General features: G+C 37.9%; 1 protein-coding gene across 1 annotated transcript in view; it reads right to left on the reverse strand.

The window, feature by feature from the left end:
* Positions 1-20,232, reverse strand: part of LOC131830143 (zinc finger protein 33A-like) — a 65,889-nt gene that overhangs the window by 35,764 nt on the left and 9,893 nt on the right. The window contains 4 exon segments of the mRNA XM_059172518.1: positions 5,172-5,348; positions 5,351-7,422; positions 15,510-15,605; positions 15,881-16,025. Coding sequence (XP_059028501.1) covers positions 5,172-5,348; positions 5,351-7,422; positions 15,510-15,605; positions 15,881-16,025 — 2,490 coding nt within the window.

Consider the following 20,232-nt stretch of genomic DNA (forward strand, 5'->3'; position numbering starts at 1 on the left):
CTGAACAGATGGGCCATAGCACCGAGGTTACTGTAACCCACTGTGACGTGCCATCAGCATTTCCAGGTTTAAGAGACTATACTGGACTATTAAATGGAGAAGCAGTAGTGATAATCACTTCTCTGAACTTTACAATGGTTTCAACTAAAGGTGTACGGTACATGAGGGGTTCCATTTTGTCAACTGACTGTTTAAGTGCCCAAAGTTTATATTCACTGGATCAGAACCTACTGTGGGATGGTGCTTTAAGTCAAAGGGTGCTATACCATGGAGAACTTTGGCTACAGTTCTGTTGGTTAAGGTTAAATGAACCTATTTATCCTGAATGTCTCAGATTGTTCAGGTTGTTAAAACAAATTATCAGAGACCAGGTGGCTTATAAACAACAGAAATTTATTTCTCACAGTTCTGCAGGCTGGCAAGTCCAAGATCAAGGTGCCCTGCAGTATCAGGGTCTGGTGAGGGCCTGCTTCCTGGTTCATGAACAGCTGTCTTTCTGGGTTATCCTCATGCAGGCAAAAAGCTGAGGGAGTTCTGGAGTCTTATTAGGGCACTACTCCCATTCATGAGGGCTCCATGCTCATAACCAAACTTTATCCAGATACCATCACACTGGGGTTTAGATTTCAACAAGTGAATTTTAAGGAAAACACCAATATTTAGTCTATGGAACTCCTATTTTATATTCAGTAACTCCTCCAAGATTTTAAGGAGTAACATGATTAAATTGAGTGGAATGCCCAGATACAGCCGTAATCTGAGCCCTGTTTTAAGGCCACGGAAATTTGCCAATGGTGCATTTCAGCAGATATTTAAGTCATTTCAGAAACTAAATAGTAGAGGTACTGTTGTCTTTGTTGTATAAATTAAGTATGTTCCCCCAGTTGGGTCAATCTGTGGACCTTCATTTCCATCATTTTGTGGTCGCCTCTTCCTGTATCCAAGACACTCCCCCTTCCTCATTCTTTCTTTCTTTCTTTTTTTTTTTTTTTTAAGATTTATTTATTTGACAGAGAGAGATCACAAGTAGACAGAGAGGGGGGCAGGGGAAGCAGGCCCCTGCTGAGCAGGGAGCCTGACGTGGGGCTCGATCCCAGGATCCTGGGATCATGACCTGTGTCTGAAGCAGAGGCTTTAACCCACTGAGCAACCCAGGCACCCCTTCATTTTTTCTTGCTGCATCTTTCCTTTTTGTTGTCACTAGATAGACCTCAGGGTTTTTTTCTTTACTCTGATCAAATTTACAAATTTCCTTCCCCAGAGATCCTCCAGTCAGGATCTTCAAGGCCATGGGTCTGCTCCATGGTAATAGTCGCTTCTTACAGATTAAAGATCCTGGGCTTAAGGTGCATTCGAATAATCCCCTTTGCTGAGGCACAGAATGATTGTTTTCCCCTCTAAACAGAGGATGAGAATTTCTTTCCAACACAGGCACAGAGAGAAGACTGGAGCAGCAGGAGTGTGCTTGGCCCATTACTCAGTGGATGACGGATCATCTTCTCTATGGTTGTCTCTTTTTTTCTACCATGCCCATCATCTTCTCTCTTTTCTCTCTGTACAAATTCCCTCAGAGTATTTTGGATTTCTAGCCATGTAGTCACAGGTTTCTATTTTCGTCACCTGTAGCACGGACCTGGGTGGTCAGAAAGCAAAGCACCAGAGCCTAGCAGTCGGCCTCTTTGGCAGTTGTCGCTTCCTCCAGGGAATGCCAGTCAATCTCCCGGGGGTCAGGGTTCACAAACAGTAAGGTCATTTGTCCATAGCCCGGGTCAAAGCCATTAAGCTCCATAATTCCAAGGCTAGACCCTTGGAGTAGTGATAAAACAGCAGTGCTGAGCAGACCTCAGGTTCACTAGCTAAAGGTTTTGCATCAGAAGAGCATTTGAGCTACTTTCTCTGGCGATTTGGAAGGGATCTCTTTTCTTATCACCAACTGAGCCACAGGATACCATAAATGTGCACCTCAACACCATCGGGCATCAGATGTGTGCACAATGGCAGCAGGGGAAGGAGTAGCAGAGGAAAGAGGGAAGGCTCCTGCCCTGAATAATGTGAGTTCTTAATTTTTTAAGTATAGAGGAAAGCAGCTTCACAGATTCATCTACACTGCTAAATGCAGGCAGCGTTGTTTAATACACTTTATTTTTTAGAGTACTTTTAGAGTTACAAAAAAATTGAGCAGGAAGTACAGAGTTCCTATATACCTCCTTCACTTCTACCCACTGCTACAGTCCCCTTATTCCAATTTTGCATTAGTGTGGTACATTTGTTACAACTAATGAGCCAATATTGATACATTATTACTAACTGAAGTCCACAGTTTACCCTTTGTGTTTTACACTTCATGGGTTTTGACAAATAAATGACATGTATCTACTATTAAAATATCCTACAGAATTGTTTCACTGTCTTAAAAATCCTCTACAATCCACCTATTCAACCTTCCCTGCCTTGCCCCGAACCCCTGGCTATCACTCATCTTTTTACTGTCTCCATACGCTTCCGCTGTTATCAGAATGCACTATAGATGGAAACCAAAGTGTAAAGCCTTTTCAGATTGGCTGTTTTCATTTGGCAACATTTAAGTAAGTTTCCTCCATGCCTTCTGTTCCTGAAAGCTCATTTCTTTTTACCATTCACTCAATCACTGTACCTTGTAACCTTGTTATAATTGCTTACCAGTGTCAAGGTATTCTATTGTTGACTCCTTGGAATTTTCTATCTACAGAATCATGTCATGTGTGAATATAGACAGTTTTATTATCTCTTCCTTCCAAATCCAAGTTTATTTTCTTTGTCATACTGTGTTAGCAAAGACTTCCAGAAGGAGGCTGAAAAAGAGAGGTCAAAGGGGCCCCCTTCCTCCTTATCTTACTGGGAAAGCATTTATTCTTACCATTAAGTACAATGTTAGCTATAGGGCTGTTGCAGATGTGTCTTACCGAGTTAAAGAAATTCCCTGTATTCCTAGTATGCTGAGATTTCTTATTGTGAATGTGGGTTAAGATTTTGTGAAATGCTTTTCTGCACCTATTGGTATGATCATATGGTAATTTCTTCTTTTGCCTGTTGATGTGATGGGCTACATGAAATGATTATCAAATGCTGAACCAGGACTGCATATCTGGAATAAACCCCACTCAGTCATGATGTGAAAATATATACTGTTGGATTCAAATTGCTAATGATTTCTTGAAGATTTCTGCATCTATGTTCCAAGACACAGAGTTCTGTCTGCAGTTTCCTTTTCTTGTAATGTCCACCTCGTTTTGCTACTACAGCAATGCTGGCCTCACAGAAGGAGTTAAGAAGTACTTCTGCTTTTACTTTTTGGAAGAAATTGTAGAGAAATGGTATCACTTCTTCCTGAAGTGTTTGGTAGAATTCACTAATGAACACAATTTGGGCCTGACACTCTCTGATTTGGAAGATCAAGTATTAACTCAATTTCTTTAACAGCTTTATGCCTAGTTAGATCTGTGAGTTTGGGCAGATTGTGTCTTTCAAGGAACTGGTCTATTTCATTTCATCTAGGTTGTGAAATATGTGGACAGAGAGCAGTCCATAGTATTAGTATCCTTTTAATGTCCATGGAATCAGTTGTTATGGCTTTCCCTCATTCTATTGTCAGCACCTTGTATCTTCTCTTTTTCTTAGTTAATTTAGCAAAGATGTTTATCAGTTTCATTGACCATTTCAAATAACTAACTTTTGGTTCTACTGACTTCTGCTTGAAGTATTATTTCTTTTGTTTTGTTTATGCTGGATTTAATCAGCTCCTTTTCCTAGTTTCCTAAGATGTAAGCTTAGACTCTTTGTGCAAGTTAAGATCATTTGTTTCTGTAACCTCATTTGTGTAATCTCACTGATGGTGTAATTTATTATACCACCTTTATACCCTGTTAGTCAATAAATGCCCCACTCCAGTGCCACCCGCTCCAGTCTCAACCCACTTTCTCACAGTGCCAAAAATCTCCAAGGGCTCAGATCTGTCTCTGGCTACATCGGCCTCAGCCTTAGAGGGCAGCTACTTGCAGAGGGTTTGTATAAAATTTGGGCTGAAAACTAGAGGACTCACATATGTACATTTGAGGCACCTCCTAGTTTGACATGAACCATGAATGAATGGGGAAAATGAGACTAGGAACTAGATATCCCTCTGTACTGAATACATTCTATTTGCCACTTTGCTATTTTTATTTATACATTCTAAAGGGTTACAAGTGAGCTCTGTGGGTCTCCTTTTACAAACTGCTCAGCCCTTACACACATGGCGATGTGCCTGATATGGTAACAACTGCCAAATTAGGAGTGTCTGTTCTGTGTTCACAACCAGATTAAGTTGCATGATGCAGATGAAACACATATAGTTTATATAAGGTACTGTATGTGGATAGGCAAATCCTGCACACTTGAGGGACACTTCACATAAGGATTAAAGGCTGTGGCCCTAGTTACTCAGTTTATTTCTGCTTTTAAAAAGCTTCATATTCACATGATTGTCAGAATGAAGGCTGCAGTATGATTAACACGAGGGAACTTCTCGTGATGAAATCGTGAATCCTTTGTAATCCTAATGCAACAGAAACTCCAGATTCCATTTCGATTTTGTAAGCTATGTTGATGGTTACTCAAACTATTAAGTGATAAAATTTCACGGAACTACACGTACACACAAACTGCATGTAAAAACTGAAGTGAGAATAAGGACTGTATGTGACTTAGTACTGTGGTACCATCAACTCCCTGTGCCTGACAATATACCATGGCTGTGGAAGACAGCAACAGAGGAAGCTTGCTGGAGGGCATGTGAGAATTCTATGTACGACTCCAACTTCTTTTAAGTCTATTTTTTCATTTTACTTTTTTTTTATTTGCTTGTTTTTAAAGCTTTACATGGCACAATATACTTCTATAAATTACAATTTGTTATGTTTCCCAAAGATAAATACGGCATCAAAACCCAAAACTCAACTTCTAATGTTGTATTACTTCTAAAAATAATCTTCAAGCTATATACCTCAAATTGAAAGGTTTCTCTTTAATATAAATTCTGACATAACCTAGTTTGTATTTTTGCTAAAAAAAGAAAACAAAGATACTTTTACAAAATAAAAAAATCTGTAATGTTTTATACCAGTATTTCCTTGGTGACATTCAATGGAATGTTACTTAAAAAGACTGTCCTGCATTTGTTGCATTCTACTTTGGAGTAAAATAAGGCCAGTTTGTGTGGAAGAAGGTTCCCGAACATTCAGGATGTCAACAGAGCTTCTGCCAATGTGAATTCTTGTATAATGGCTGCTGAAGTGCAGCTTGACACTCCTAACATCCACTTCAATTGTTAAGATTTTTCTCCTGTGTGTGTTCTCTGATGTACAATGAGGTTTGACTTCTGAGAAAAGGTTTTTCCACATGTGTTACATTCATAGGGCTTCTCCCCTGTGTGTGATCTCTGATGTTTAGCAAGGTCTGACTTGCGGTAAAAAATTTTCCCACATTCATTACACTGACAAGATTTCTCTCCTGTGTGAGCCCTGTGATGTACTGTGAGGGATGATTTGTGACTGAAGGATTTCCCACATTCGTTACATTCATAGGGTTTCTCCCCTGTGTGTTTTCTGTGATGTAAAATAAGTCCTGACTTCACACAGAAAGATTTCCCACATTCATTACATTTATAGGGCTTTTCTTCTGTATGAGTTCTCTGGTGGACAATTAAGGCGGACTTATGACAGAAAGCCTTTCCACATTCATTACACTCGTAAGGTTTCTCACCTATGTGAATTCTCTGGTGCTGTGTGAGCTGAGACTTCTGACAGAAGGTTTTCCCACATTCATTACATTCATAGGGTTTCTCCCCTGTGTGTGTTCTATTATGTTTAGTTAGGTATGATTTATTATAGAAGATTTTCCCACACTCGTGACATTCAAAGGGTTTCTCCCCTGTATGTGTCCTATAATGTTGAGAGAGAGTAGACTTATGGCTGAAGAATTTCCCACATTCAGGACATGCAAAAGGCTTCTCCCCTGTGTGAGTTCTCTCATGTACTGTGAGATCAGACTTCAAGCAGAAGGTTTTCCCACATTCAAAACATTCATAAGGTTTCAACCCTGTATGAATTATCTGATGCCGGGTGAGAACTGACTTGTGGTAGAATGTTTTCCCACATGCATTACATTCGTAGGGTTTATCCCCTATGTGAGTTCTCTGATGTTGTGTAAGATGTGACTTCTGGCAGAAAGATTTCCCACAGTCAGGACATTCAAAGGGTTTTTCACCTGTATGAGTTCTCTGATGCACTGTAAGGTGTGAATTCATACAGAAGGATTTCCCGCATTCATAGCATTCATAGGGTTTCAGCCCTGTGTGTGTTCTCTGGTGTTTAGTGAGGTCTGACTTCTGATAAAAAGTTTTCCCACATGCATTACACTGATAGGGTTTCTCACCTGTATGTGTTCTCTGGTGTAACGTGAGGGCTGACTTGTGGCTGAAGGCTTTCCCGCATTCACTGCACACATAGGGTTTCTCTCCTGTGTGTGACCTCTGATGTTTAGTGAGGTTTGACTTCTCCCAAAAAGTTTTTCCACATTCATTACACTGAAAGCGTTTCTCTCCCGTGTGTATTCTCTGATGTCGAGTGAGGTGGGATTTCTCCCAAAAGGCTTTCCCACATTCATTACATTCAAAGTGTTTTTCTCCTTTATGAGGTTTCTGATGTTGTGAAAGGCATAAATTCCTCCTGAAATTATTCCCACTTTGATTACATTCATAGTGTTTCATATGTGCCCCATGATGTTTCAAAAGGGTAGACTTTACACATAAGGATTTTCCACAACCACTAAATCCACAGTGATTTTCCTCTGAGGGATTTATCCGATGGACTAAGAAGGAGTTATCAAAGAAGATTCTCCCATATTCATTACACTCACAATCATTACCTTCTGCAATCTCTCTCTTGTACGTACTAAATATTGCCTTTTCAAGGAAGGTTTCTTGATAAATATTATAATCAAAATTTTGCTCTAACATTTGAATCTTCTCAGGATGAATAGGGTCCTCATCATGACTCAACATTTTCCCATTTTTAAAAAATTCACTTTTCTCTCTAGTATGAGTTTTCTCATGTTTAATACTGAGTAGCAATTTTCCACAAGCATTAAATTCATCAGTCTTTTTTCTTAAATAGTTCTTCTTATCGATAAACAATTCTGAAATACAGCTGAAATTCACTCCACGTGAGTCCCACTGACAGAGAGTTCTTCTGGAAGGAAAAGACTTTGTGTCCAAGTTAAGTGGTTTTTCTACTACATTACCTTGTTCTTTAGTTAGTGTTTTATTATTGATGAATGCAACTTCCCACACATGTTTAGGCTGGTTTTTGTGGTTTCTTTCTTTCTTGTGATCAGTTTTCCAGATTTCTAAAAATAAGAAAAATTAACCTTACATAGAAATATTAACACATTTTTTATGGAATGCAATATATATACAAATGCCCTATATTATAGCTGACTTGGATTTCTTTTTTAGTCTCCAGAGAAGAAAATAATTTTAAGCACATATGTTTTTTTTCTATTCTTGAGATTGATATGAAAAAACAGAAATGAAAACAAGAAACAAAACCTGGCACAGTGCAAAAAGGGAGCAGAAACTGGCTATTACAACGTGTGCATCTGCATTCCAATGTCTAAAAAATAACAGCACCGGTTAAAATATCAATATAAGGAGAGCAAATAAAATTACCTCCACCAACCCACGACTTTGGCATAACTAGGAGATACCAAGTACTACGAAATTCAAATCACCACTAAGGAAAGAAACATTTAAATACAGAAGAAACTGATAATGAGCCCACATCCATTCAAAGAGTCAGCTACATACTGTAACAACCACACATAAAGAAGAGACAGGGAACTCAGAGATGATTAAATGTAAATAGAATCATTCCCAGAAAGGGAAAGTCTCACTATGAGTGGGGCAATACTGAGATGACATCTCAGTTCTGATACATGACTATTCAGACCACTCAGGGAACTCCAAGAGTATATGGGAACTAAGGACACAACGCTTAGTGATCTAGGTGAGGAATAATATTGTAAAAAGGACAATGTGACCTTGGAATAGACTTAAGTTACAAGAAGCCAGATATGAACAGAACTGTCCCTCTCCCAAATTCATATGCTGCAGCCCTAATTCCCAATGTGACTGTATCTGGAGACAGTGCCTTTAAGGAGGCAATTAAGGTTGAATTAGGTCATCAGGGTGTAGGGCTAATCTGATAGGAACAGCATCCTAATTAGAAGTTGAAGAGACACCAACTTCCTTGCTCCCACCATGTGCACAATAAAAAAAAGAAAAAAAAAAAGCAATGTGAGGCTACAGCAAGAGGGTGCTGTCTGCAAGCTGAAGAGATAGGGCTCACCAGAAACCAACCCTGCTGGCACCTTCACCTTGGCTTTACAAACTCCATAAGTGTGAGAAAACAAATTTCTGTTATTTAAGTCACCCACTCTGTGGTGTTTTGTTGTAGTAGTCCAGGCAGACTGACAGAGAGCCCAAAGAGAAAAGAGACTTCACTGGAATTTTAATAAATAGCATTGAAAAAGGCATGATGACAGAGCAGAAAAAATGACAATAAAACTAAAGAAAGAAGTAATGGATCACAAAGAAGGCTCCGGCTAAAGAAGGTAGTCTGCAAAATAAATAAAAATTTTAAAATAAAATTATATGCATATATGTAGGATTATAGTCTCTATAGAGGAAAAACCCTAGATTAGAGAAAATTAAACCCAAAAGCAATAAGAGAAGTAAGGAATAAACCCAAAAGTAGTAAGATAAGTAAGGAATAAAGATCATATGGAAAATAATGAAATCAATGAAATACTATATACATACTTCATTTCCAATATAAAAATTTCCTATATGTTGATTTCCCACAAATTCTGTTTTCATGAACATTCAGATCAAAAGAGTTTCTAATTTACCCTTCAAATTCTTCTCTGAACCATCAAGTTATGCAAAAGTGTGCCATTAAGTTTCTAATTACTTAGGAATTTTACAGCTCTGTTACTGATTTTTAATTTGGCTAGATTTAACTCTACTCTGGTAAAAAAAAAATATTTTATATGACTTGACTCCTTTTAAATTAATTGAGATTTGTTTTAGATCTTAGAATGCAATCTACCTTGGTTTACATTCATGTGTTCCTGAAAAGAATGTGTATTTCACAGTTTATTTGTGTGGGGGGATGGGGTATATTATATGAATGTCAATTAAGTCAATTTGTTTACTCAGTGTTCTTCTATTTATCCAGAGAGAGATGTTGAAACAGACTATAACTGTGCATCTTTTTCTCATTCAAGTTCCATCAGGTTTTCCTTTCTAACACTTTGAAAAACTTTTCTGTCATCCTAGTAACACTGGGCACCCCCAAGGCAGAGCCCTCTGACAAGAGTCATTAGAGATGTACACTGTGGAAGGAAAGGACTTCAAATAATCCAATCCAGTCATTAAAAAAATAAATAAGCAAGGAAAAATAACAACAGGCCCTTTCAGAGAAAGAAGGAATCAGTATAAGGCTAGGTACAAAATATCTAAAATATCCCTTTTGTTCAAAAAAAAAAAAAAAAGAAAGAAAGAAAGAAAAAAGATTTGTCTTGTGATTCACAAGACAAAAAGGAAAATTTCGCAACTAACTGCCCTTGAAAGAGTCCAAATATCGGACTTAGCACTTCTGAAAGCAGCTTTTACAAACACGCCCGAAAGGCAACCATGTCCAAGGAAGTATAGGAAGGTAATGATGGCACCCTCATCACATAGAGAACATCAACAAACTGAAAAGAATGAACCAAAAATTCTCAATTTGAAAAGTATAATACCTGCATTGTAAATTCATTAGAGAGGATTTATAAATTCATTGATTCAAGCTTATAGAAGACGAATTAGTAAACTTGAAGATACATCAATAGATATCATTTACACAAAAGAAATAAGAATGAATAAAACCGAAGAAAGCCTCAAACAAATGAAAGACAGTGCTACCTGCACCAACATATTCATAATGGGAATATCAAAAGAACAGAAGGAAGAGTGAGAGGAGAAAAATCATTCAACAAAATGAGGGCAAAATCCTGCAAATTTAAGAGAGTAATATGTCAATTCAAGAAGATAAACTCCATGTGAGATAAACAGAGATCCATGCCAAGATGCATCATAGTAAAAATATTAAAAGAATCACAAAAAGAAAACTTAAGTATCAAGAGAAATACAACTCATCACACATAGGGAACTCCAGTGAGACTGATACCTGACATTTCTGTATGTTATTTTTAAATTTTCCTCTGGGCTCTTTCATTCATGCTTTACTTACATGTGTCTTGTTTAATCCTGAAGTGTTTAGGTATTTTTCTATTGCCTTTTTAAAAAATATTTTATTTATTTATTTGACAGATAGAGATCACAAGTAGGCAGAGAGAGAGAGGAAGGGAAGCAGGCTCCCCGCTGAGCAGAGAGCCTGAATCCAGGCTCGATCCCAGTACCCTGGGATCATGACCCGAGCCGAAGGCAGAGGCTTTAACCCACTGAGCCACCCAGGTGCCCTCTACTGCCTTTCCATTACTGATTCACAGTTTGATTTCCTTGTGCTAAGAGAACATAGCACAATTTTGGTTCTGCTAAATTTACTAAGGTTTGTTTATGGCCTAGGATATGTTGCATCTTACTGATGCTCCACAGGCACTTGAGAAGAATGCATATCCTGCTGCTTTTAGGTAAATCTACAAATGTTCATTCAATCCCACTGGTTGATGGTACCATTCAGTTCTTCTACATCTGCCATTAATTTATATCTGCTGTCTGAAAGTTCTACCAATTGCTGAGAGTAACGTGCTGAATTCCCCAAATATAATTAAAAATTTGTTTATTTCCCCTTTCAGCTCAATCAGTTTTGATTTGTGTACTGTGAGGTTCTTTCTGTAGTTTGGTGGGGTCACATTTTGGATCACTGCTTTTTCTCCAATAATTTCCTTTGCTCTCAAGACTACTTTATCTGATATTAATGGAGTCAGTCTTGTTTTTTTTTTTTTTCATTAATGTTTGCATAGTGTATCTTTTTCTTTCTCATTTTTAAAAAAGATTTTATTTATTAATTTGACAAGGAAAGACACAGAGAGAGGGAACACAAGCAGGGGGAGTGAGAGAGGGAGAAGCAGGCTTCCCGCCAAACAAGGAGCCTGATGCAGGGCTGGATCCCAGGATCCTGGGATTATGACCTGAGCTGAAGGCAGACGCTTAATGACTGAGCCACCCAGGTACCCCAGTGTATCTTTTTCTATTTCCCATCAACTTCACTATGTTGTATTTGAAATGAATTTCTTTGTAGAGAACATATTTCTGCCTTTTGTTTTTTGTTTTATCCAGTCTGCCAGTCTGTACCTGATTAGTGTGTTTTTAAATTTTTTTTTAAAAGATTTTTATTTATTTATTTGAGAGGAGAAGGTCAGAGGGAGAAGCAGACTCCCCATGGAGCCGGGAATCCGATGTGGGACTCCATCCCAGTACTCCAGGATCACGACCTGAGCCAAAGGCAGTCGCTTAACCAACTGAGCCACTCAGGCGCCCTGAATTGGTGTGTTTGGACACCAATTTACGGTATTGCTTTTTACATTTACATTTACAGTAGACATTGCTATGTCAACGTTTAAGTCTGCTGTTTTATTTTTCTATTGTTTTCTCAGTTTCTCATTCATCTGTTCCTAATTGACTTTCTTATTGGTTACTTGAACATCTTCTTAAAGATTCTGTCTTCATTTACTTACAGTATTTCTAAGTTTACCACCTTGTGTTGTTTTTTTAGTGGTTGTTCTAAGTATTCCAAATCCATTTCTAGGTAAAATGTACATATATAATTTATTACAGTCTTCCTGGAACAACATTTTACCACTTCAAGGAAATATAACACTTTAATTCCAATTAAATTCCTGTATTCTATTTTGAAAATACATCACATCCTCCACATGCAGAGTATCAAATCATAGTATTCTAAATTTTGCTTCAACAATCAAATATGATTTCAGAAACTCCTTAGATGGAAACTCCATTATAGTTACCCTTATTTTTTGCCACTTCCAATGTTCTTTCTTTTTTTTTTTTTTTTTTTTTTTTTAAAGATTTTATTTATTTATTTGACAGAGAGAAATCACAAGTAGATGGAGAGGCAGGCAGAGAGAGAGAGAGAAGCAGGCTCCCTGCTGAGCAGAGAGCCCGATGCGGGACTCGATCCCAGGACCCTGAGATCATGACCTGAGCCGAAGGCAGTGGCTTAACCCACTGAGCCACCCAGGCGCCCCTGTTCTTTCTTTTTTGAAGTTCCAAGTTTTCTTGTGTTATTTCCTTTCTATTTAAAGAACTTCCTCTAGCCATTTTTAAGAGGTAAGTTTGCTAACAACATTTTCTATTTTTTTTCCATTGTAGGATACCTTCAGTTATCCTTCTTTCATGAATGTATTTTCACAAGCCACAGTTCTGTTTTGTTTGAAAGATCTTTTCTTTCAGTACTTGGGGAAAAAATGTATTATTGCCTTCTAGCCTCCATGGTTTCAGATGACAAATTCACTATCATTTCCAAAGGAAATGAGTGGTTTCTCTCTTCGCTCATAATTTTTTCTCTTTTGGTTTCAGAAATTTAATCATGACGTGCCAATGGTATGAATATCTTTTTTGTCAAATTTGGAAAGTTTTCATCATTATTCCTTTAAATACTTCAAGTGCCATCATCTCTTCCCTTTTTAGTTCTTTTTTTTTTCTTTCTAAAGATGTTTTTTATTTATTTGAGACAGAGAGAACATAAGCAGGGGGAGAGAGGCAGAGGGAGAAGAAGAGTAAGAAGCTCCCCACTTAACAGGGAGCCCAAAGCAGGGCTTGATCCCAGGACCCTGGGATCATGACTTGAGCCACAGGCAAACACTTAACCAACTGAGCCACCCAGGCGCCCCAATACAAATGTTAATTCTTCAGTTATTCCAAATACAGAGAAAATCCAGCCTCTTCTCATTATCTCCATTCCTCTCTAATTTTGACTAAATGACCATAATCACCCTTCAGGAAAACTTAAAAGGGTCCTCTAGTGAACTCTCTTAAGTGCTTACGTTCTTTCCAACATTTTCTCTACAGAGGTGAGAAAGATCTTATAAACATAAATCAGACATTGTTTGTTTCCCAAAATACACTAGTAAGAATAAAATTAAAAACTTCAGTAAGACTTATGATATTCATCTTTTTGGACCACAGCTGCCTGATACCATTTCCTGCACCACTTCCCATCAAACATTCCCCTTGGCCATTGTGACTATTTTTGCTATTTCCCAAGAAATACCAAACACATTCCTCCTCATTGGCTTAATAGCTGCTATTATCCCTGCTGTGAAGAGGCAGGATCCTCAAAAATAGATTTTATTTATTTATTTGACAGAGAGAGAGAGATCACAAGTAGGCAGAGAGGCAGGTGGAGTGAGAGGAGGAAGCAGGCTCCCCACTGAGCAGAGAACCAGATGTGGGACTTGATCCCAGGACCCTGAGATCATGACCTGAACCGAAGGCAGAGGCTTTAACCCACTGAGCCACCCAGGAGCCCCACAAAGTCTGCTTTGATGGTGATCTCCTTAAGGTTTTCCCTAAAACTCTTTCTAAGAAGAAATTCTAAGATTCTAAAATTCTCTAAGAAATTCTAGGATAATTTTTACCACTACAGGGCTTTAATACACATAAGTATATGATTTTAGTGCCACCTTTCAAATTTATATTTGACATATAACTGCATAAATTTTCAGTGTACAATCTGTTAATTTGATACATTTTTATGCTGTGTAATTGCCACCGTACCAATAATTAGCAACCCTGTTATATTACATAATTACCATTTCTTATTAGTAATTAGAATAATTAAGTTCTAGTGTCTCAGTAAGTTTAATTATTGTAACAAAATATTGTATTCATTATATGATATAAAACATCTCTAGGGCTTATTTATTTATTTATTTTTTTAAAATGGTATTCATTCACTTGACAGAGACACAGCAGTAGAGGGAACACAAGCAGGGGAAGTAGAAGAGGGAGAAGCAGGCTTCCCACTGAGCAGAGAGCCCGATAGAGGGCTCGATCCCAGGACGCTGGGATCATGACCCCAGCCAAAGGCATATGCTTAATGACTGAGCCACCCAGGCACCCCTCTAGGGCTTATTTACTACTCGTTACACTTTTATACACTTAAACAACATCTCTTCTTTCTCTCCCTCTCCTCTGGGTAACCACCACATTACTCATGTTTATAACAAATTCAGTTTTTCTAGATTCCATACACAAGTGACAACATGCAGTACTTGCCTTTCTCTGTCAGACTTATCTCACTTGACATAAAGCATTCAAGGTTCACCCGTTTTGCAAGTGGCAGAATGTCCTTTCTCATGGCTGAACAGTATTCTATTACTCACACATACCTATCTTATTTAGTTATTCATCCACTGACAGGAACCTAAGGTCGTTTCCATATCCAGCTATTGTGAATCATACTGTGATAAACACCAGCATGCACATTCTCTCTTTCACAGCCTGTTTTCATTTCCTCTGGGTGTCTTCCCAAGCAGAACTACTGGATCATACAAGATAGTTCTATATTTTACTTTCTGAGGAAACTCTATACTGTTTTCTATTGTAGCTGAACCAATTTACATCACAGTCAGCAGTGCACAAGCATTCCTTTTTCTCTGCATCCTTCCCAGAACTAGTTATCTCTTCTCGGTACTAGCCATTCTAAATGGTGTGATGTGTGGTTCCGATTTGCATTTCCCTGATGTTTAGTAATGCTGACCATCTTTTCATGTATTTGTTGGCCGCTACTGCTATTTGTATAAGCTCATTGACACGTAGATAATAGCAATTACTCAAAAATTATTTGAGTCAAAAAACGAGCATATGAAAGAATGCCTGATGACAGTAAGGCAGGCAACTGAAACTGCTTTGGGAAACAAAGGAATGAAAAAAACAACAGTAAAAATAAGGTAGGCAAAGACTGGTCTTTTGAAAGATGTAAGAATGGTAAATACTCAAAAAGTGAATCAAAAAATGTTTTTTTAAGAGTGGTTTCTGGGGGCGCCTGGGTGGCTCAGTGGGTTGGGCTGCTGCCTTCAGCTCAGGTCATGATCTCAGAGTCCTGGGATCGAGTCCCGCATCGGGCTCTCTGCTCAGCAGAGAGTCTGCTTCCCTCTCTCTCTATCTGCCTGCCTCTCCATCTACTTGTGATTTCTCTCTGTCAAATAAATAAATAAAATCTTAAAAAAAAAAAAAAAAAAAAAAAGAGTGGTTTCTGGAGATTTGGTTAAAAAACCAGTATTCCCAGTCAGTTCCCAGGATTAAGACATCTAAAGAGATATTCTTGAAATTGTCAACCTCTGGGTTAATCATGGGAAAACACTAAACGCCCTGATGTTCATCTGTGCAGAGTACATTAACTCACCAGGGAAGCTCTGGCTTGGGAATTCTTCCTCCAGTATCCATGGCTCCTCTCCTCGCTCTAGCCTGAAGATCACTTCTGGTTTGGTAACACAATACCCTGACAAAGCAAAACAGTTCAGGATTCAGACCAGAAGGCCTGGACTGCAGGGTCTCTGAAAGAGCAGCAAGCTTCCGGAGCTGCTCGATGAAGATGCTATTGAACATTTCACTGGAGAGGTAAACACAAATATCTTCCTGGTACCCAAAAGAGATCAATCAACACTGATTCCTCAGTTCCAGTATTAAAAACCATTCAACTCTACAGTGTCTATATGCTTCACAGTTAAAAGAATGAGAACATGCTACTTAGAATTACAAAAAAAAAGACCTTACCCAGTGAGACAAGGTTACTGTAGTTCTCCAGCATTACATCTCTATACAGGGACCTCTGAGCTGAATCCAGGTGCTGCCACTCTTCCTGGGTGAAGCCCACAGTCACATCCTTAAACGAGACTGATCCCTGGAATTCCTGTTCAATCTGAAATGTTCAGAATTGGGTAACATGGAAAAAGCTGTATGGGAACCAATCCTCACCAGGATTATCAAAATAGTTTGCAAAACATCTGGCTCTATACTTTGAGGGAAGATGAGAAACCATAACGGAAATACTATGCCATTGCCTTAAGGTATTATTCATGTAAAAAATGATCAAATCGCACACTGTATCTGGAACCATTCTAGTTCTTAGAAATGCTAAGATTATTAAAATTGTTCTTGGATTCAAGTAGCAATAATATAAGAAAACACGCAGTAGTATGTTACAATCGCTAAGGTGAGAGTACACAGCAGACAGACTGAAATAAATAAGGAAGAAAATTAGTTCTATTTTGAGCTTCACTAAAGAACAGCTATGGGACAAAGAGTAATGCTGTGCTGTTCACACAACTCCATGGTACATGAGAAGGCAGGGCTCCTCTAGCACATTTGGGAAATGAGCAGAGGGCAAACAGCATAGGAAATGTTGAGAAACAGCTGGCGCTGTGAGGACAGAAAGGGCCATGAAAAAAGCAAGCCATGGAATGGATTACAGAGGGGCGCCTGGGTGGCTCAGTGGGTTAAGCTGCTGCCTTCGGCTCAGGTCATGATCTCAGGGTCCTGGGATCGAGTCCCGCATCGGGCTCTCTGCTCAGCAGGGAGCCTGCTTCCTCCTCTCTCTCTTTCTCTGCCTGCCTCTCTGCCTACTTGTGATTTCTCTCTGTCAAATAAATAAATAAATTATCTTAAAAAAAAAAAAAAAAAAGGAATGGATTACAGAGTAGTTTCACACCAAGTCTCCAACATATGTGATCACCACTAATCTTAGAGAGTATTTCTGAGAACTACACAAGTTTGTATTTATGAATTATGGAAATAAATTATCAATATATTTTGTGGCAAGCTTTATTTTTCCTCAACTTTAAAAAATAAAGACAGCTTAATATTTTATTTCACTGCAGTACACATTCTAGGTTTGAAGTCTTCAATTTAGAGCCCATAATTAGGACATGTAGAAAATGAGAAGGGAAGATTTTAGAACTGTTACACTTGAAATACCTGTAGAACACAGAGAAGATACCAACTGGATTGTTTGGGATGTCATCTAGAGTGCATGCCTGTACTTTACGACTCACTGTTTCAAAGAAAGGGAAGCCAGAGAAGAGATCTGAGTGTATATAAAAATTATGTGACTTGGTTTTTATTTATAGACCAATTCTCCCAAAAAAGTAAAGGGAAAGCTAAAGGACAAAAACCACCACTTAGAAAAACTACTACCGCAAAAGCTGTGAAACAAATAGGGAATTGATAAGCGGACAGAGAGTGATAGAACATGGCCACCAATCATCGGCAGAAAGAAGTTTCTTCAGAATATATGCACAAACAGCTGCATAAACACAAGAATCACAAAATAAGAAAGGAAAAAATAAACTGGACACTGTATTTTAACAAGACACATTTTAAATGTGAAACATAACATTGTAGGTCTAGAATGAAAATAAAGATTTGACAAACATTAATAATTTGGTAGCATTTGACATCACCAACAATGAATCAGAAAGCTCTCAGAGAAGTAAGAGACTGAAAATAATCAAGAATGCAAGGTGAGAGGCGCCTGGGTGGCTCAGTGGGTTAAAGCCTCTGTCTTCAGCTCAGGTCATGATCTCAGGTCCTGGGATCGAGTCCCACATCGGGCTCTCTGCTCAGCGGGGAGCCTGCTTCCTCCTATCTCTCTGCCTACTTGTGATCTGTCAAATAAATAAATAAAATCTTAAAAAAAAAAAATGCAAGGTGAGAAAAAATCACTTTGTAACTGGAAAACAGAAGAACAGGCCATGAAGGAATTTTCTGAAGGTGGAAATAAAAGTAAGAATGAATAATTATAAAAACTAAGAGATGATAAAATGATCATCTGAGTATATACACAAAACCATGATTAAACAAAACAAAACAAAAAACAACTAGTGGCAAACTAAAAAGAAATTTCCCTTCTGTGATAATGGACTTTCACATATACCTACAGCAAATATTACACTTAATGATGAAATATACAAGTGTTCAATTTAGGGGTGCCTGGGTGGATGGGTCTGTTAAGCATCTGACTCTTGATTTTGGCTGATGTCATGATCTCAGGGTCGTGAGATCAAGCCCTGCATCAGGCTCCATGCTGAATGGGGAGTCCACTGGAGATTCTCTTTCCCCTTTCCCTCTGCCCATCCCCTAATCATGCACGTGCTTATGTGTGCAGTCTCTTTCTCTCTTAAGAAAACAAAAGGAAGGAAACATGCTGAAGAATTCTGACCTCTGTATATGAAAAAATTAACGTTATTCTGACTCCTGATTTTAGCTTAATGATATCCTTGAGACTTCTTTAGATAAGCAATTTGTCACTGTCAACTCTGTGATTTTTGTAAATTTGTTGAAGTATGAATATACATAAAAATAACACAAAAGTGAACCTTGGAGTACAAAGGCTCCATGTAGTTTCACACAGTGAACACATGCATAAAACTAGCATTTAGATCAAGAAATAAAACATTAGTGAAACTGAGAAGCTCCTTCATGCCCCATTTAGTATCTACCACCTACCCCAAACCTAACTCTCACATGATAACCACAACGACATACACACTGGGATGTCTGAAATGAAAAACTCAGAAAATACCAAATAGAGATACTGGCAAAAATATGAAAACAACTGGAACATTCATACCTTGCCAGTGGGAGGATAAACAAGTACATACACCTTGGGAAAATATTAGGGAATTTCTATTTAAAGCTATTGTATTAATTCCTCTCCTAGTTATATACCCTTTGTCAACCAAAGTGTCTATAAGAAATATTCAGAGCAGTTTTATTTATTAGCCAAAACCTGGAAACAATCCAAAAGCCCAACAACAGAATGGAGAAATAAAACTGCAGTATGGTTATATAGTGGAATACATAAGGAAGATAAAAGAAAAACTGATACACTCGACAAAATGGATGAATCTCACATATACGATACTGAGTGGAAGCCAGACATACAAGCAACACTAATCAATGATAAGAGATGTCAAAGTAAGATGAACCTCAAGTACCAGAGAAACTTCTGGGGTACTGGATAGTAATTACACAGGGGTATGTGTGCGTGCGTGTGCACACATACACACACACACACACACACACGTAAAAATTCATCAAGCTTGACACTTAAGTTATATACAGCTTACCTCAATTAACAGACAAAAAAATACTTTTTGGAACTTATAATACACACTAAGTTCCTGGCATAAAACTGATGATAGACTATTCATAAAACCAACAGACTAAAACAAAAGATTCTGAACTACAATAGCAAAACCAAGGCACTTATTTGGAAGTGATGTGGAAATGTAGTATCATTCTGACATTCTTTTCTAGTTTGGATGAAAGGGAAGAAATGGACAATCAAAAGATCCTGATGATAAAACATTACTCAACGAAGATGTGTTAACAGAGAAATATAGACTATTGTAACAGTAATGTCTTCATAATAAAAACTAGAATCCAACAATTTATCAAATTAGGAAAAAAAAAAAAAAAGGAAAGTAAATTTGACCAGCAGTGCAACGAGAAACTGAGTGTATGACAAAAATTAAAATGACACAGAACACACAAAACATTAATGATGTTACACTAGGATATACTGTAAACAAGATTGTAAAACAAAAAACCTAAACTATAAGATGGTATATGAATGTCCTAAATTTCTTACCAATGGGTGACATAACTGATTTGAAAACAAAACCAATTATTTGCAACATCAAAAAAATTTGAAAACAAAATAAAGGGCAAATATCAAATATACTGCAAAAAATATATATGCAAAATAGGGGCACCTGGGTGACTCAATCACTTAAGCATCTGCCTTGGGCTCAGATCATGATCTCAGGGTCCTGGGATCCAGCCCCATGTTGGGTTCCCTGCTCAGTGGGGTCTGCTTCTTCCTCTCCCTTTGCCCTTCCCCCGCTCTTCTTTCTCTCTCAAATGAATAAAAAAAAGTCTTTAAAAAATATATAAGCAAAATTAAAGTGGCTTAATTCACAGCAGATAAGGTAACACTGAGGGCTAAAAGAATGAAATGAGCAATGATTCTTCAAGAAGAGAAAGAAATCATTTATCTTTTTTGGCACCAAATATCGGAAAAGCCAATCACTTAAAGAAAATACAACTATAGGTGTTTGAGCACT

This window comes from Mustela lutreola, chromosome 4, assembly GCF_030435805.1.
Source record: "Mustela lutreola isolate mMusLut2 chromosome 4, mMusLut2.pri, whole genome shotgun sequence".
NCBI classification, from domain to species: Eukaryota; Metazoa; Chordata; class Mammalia; order Carnivora; family Mustelidae; genus Mustela; species Mustela lutreola.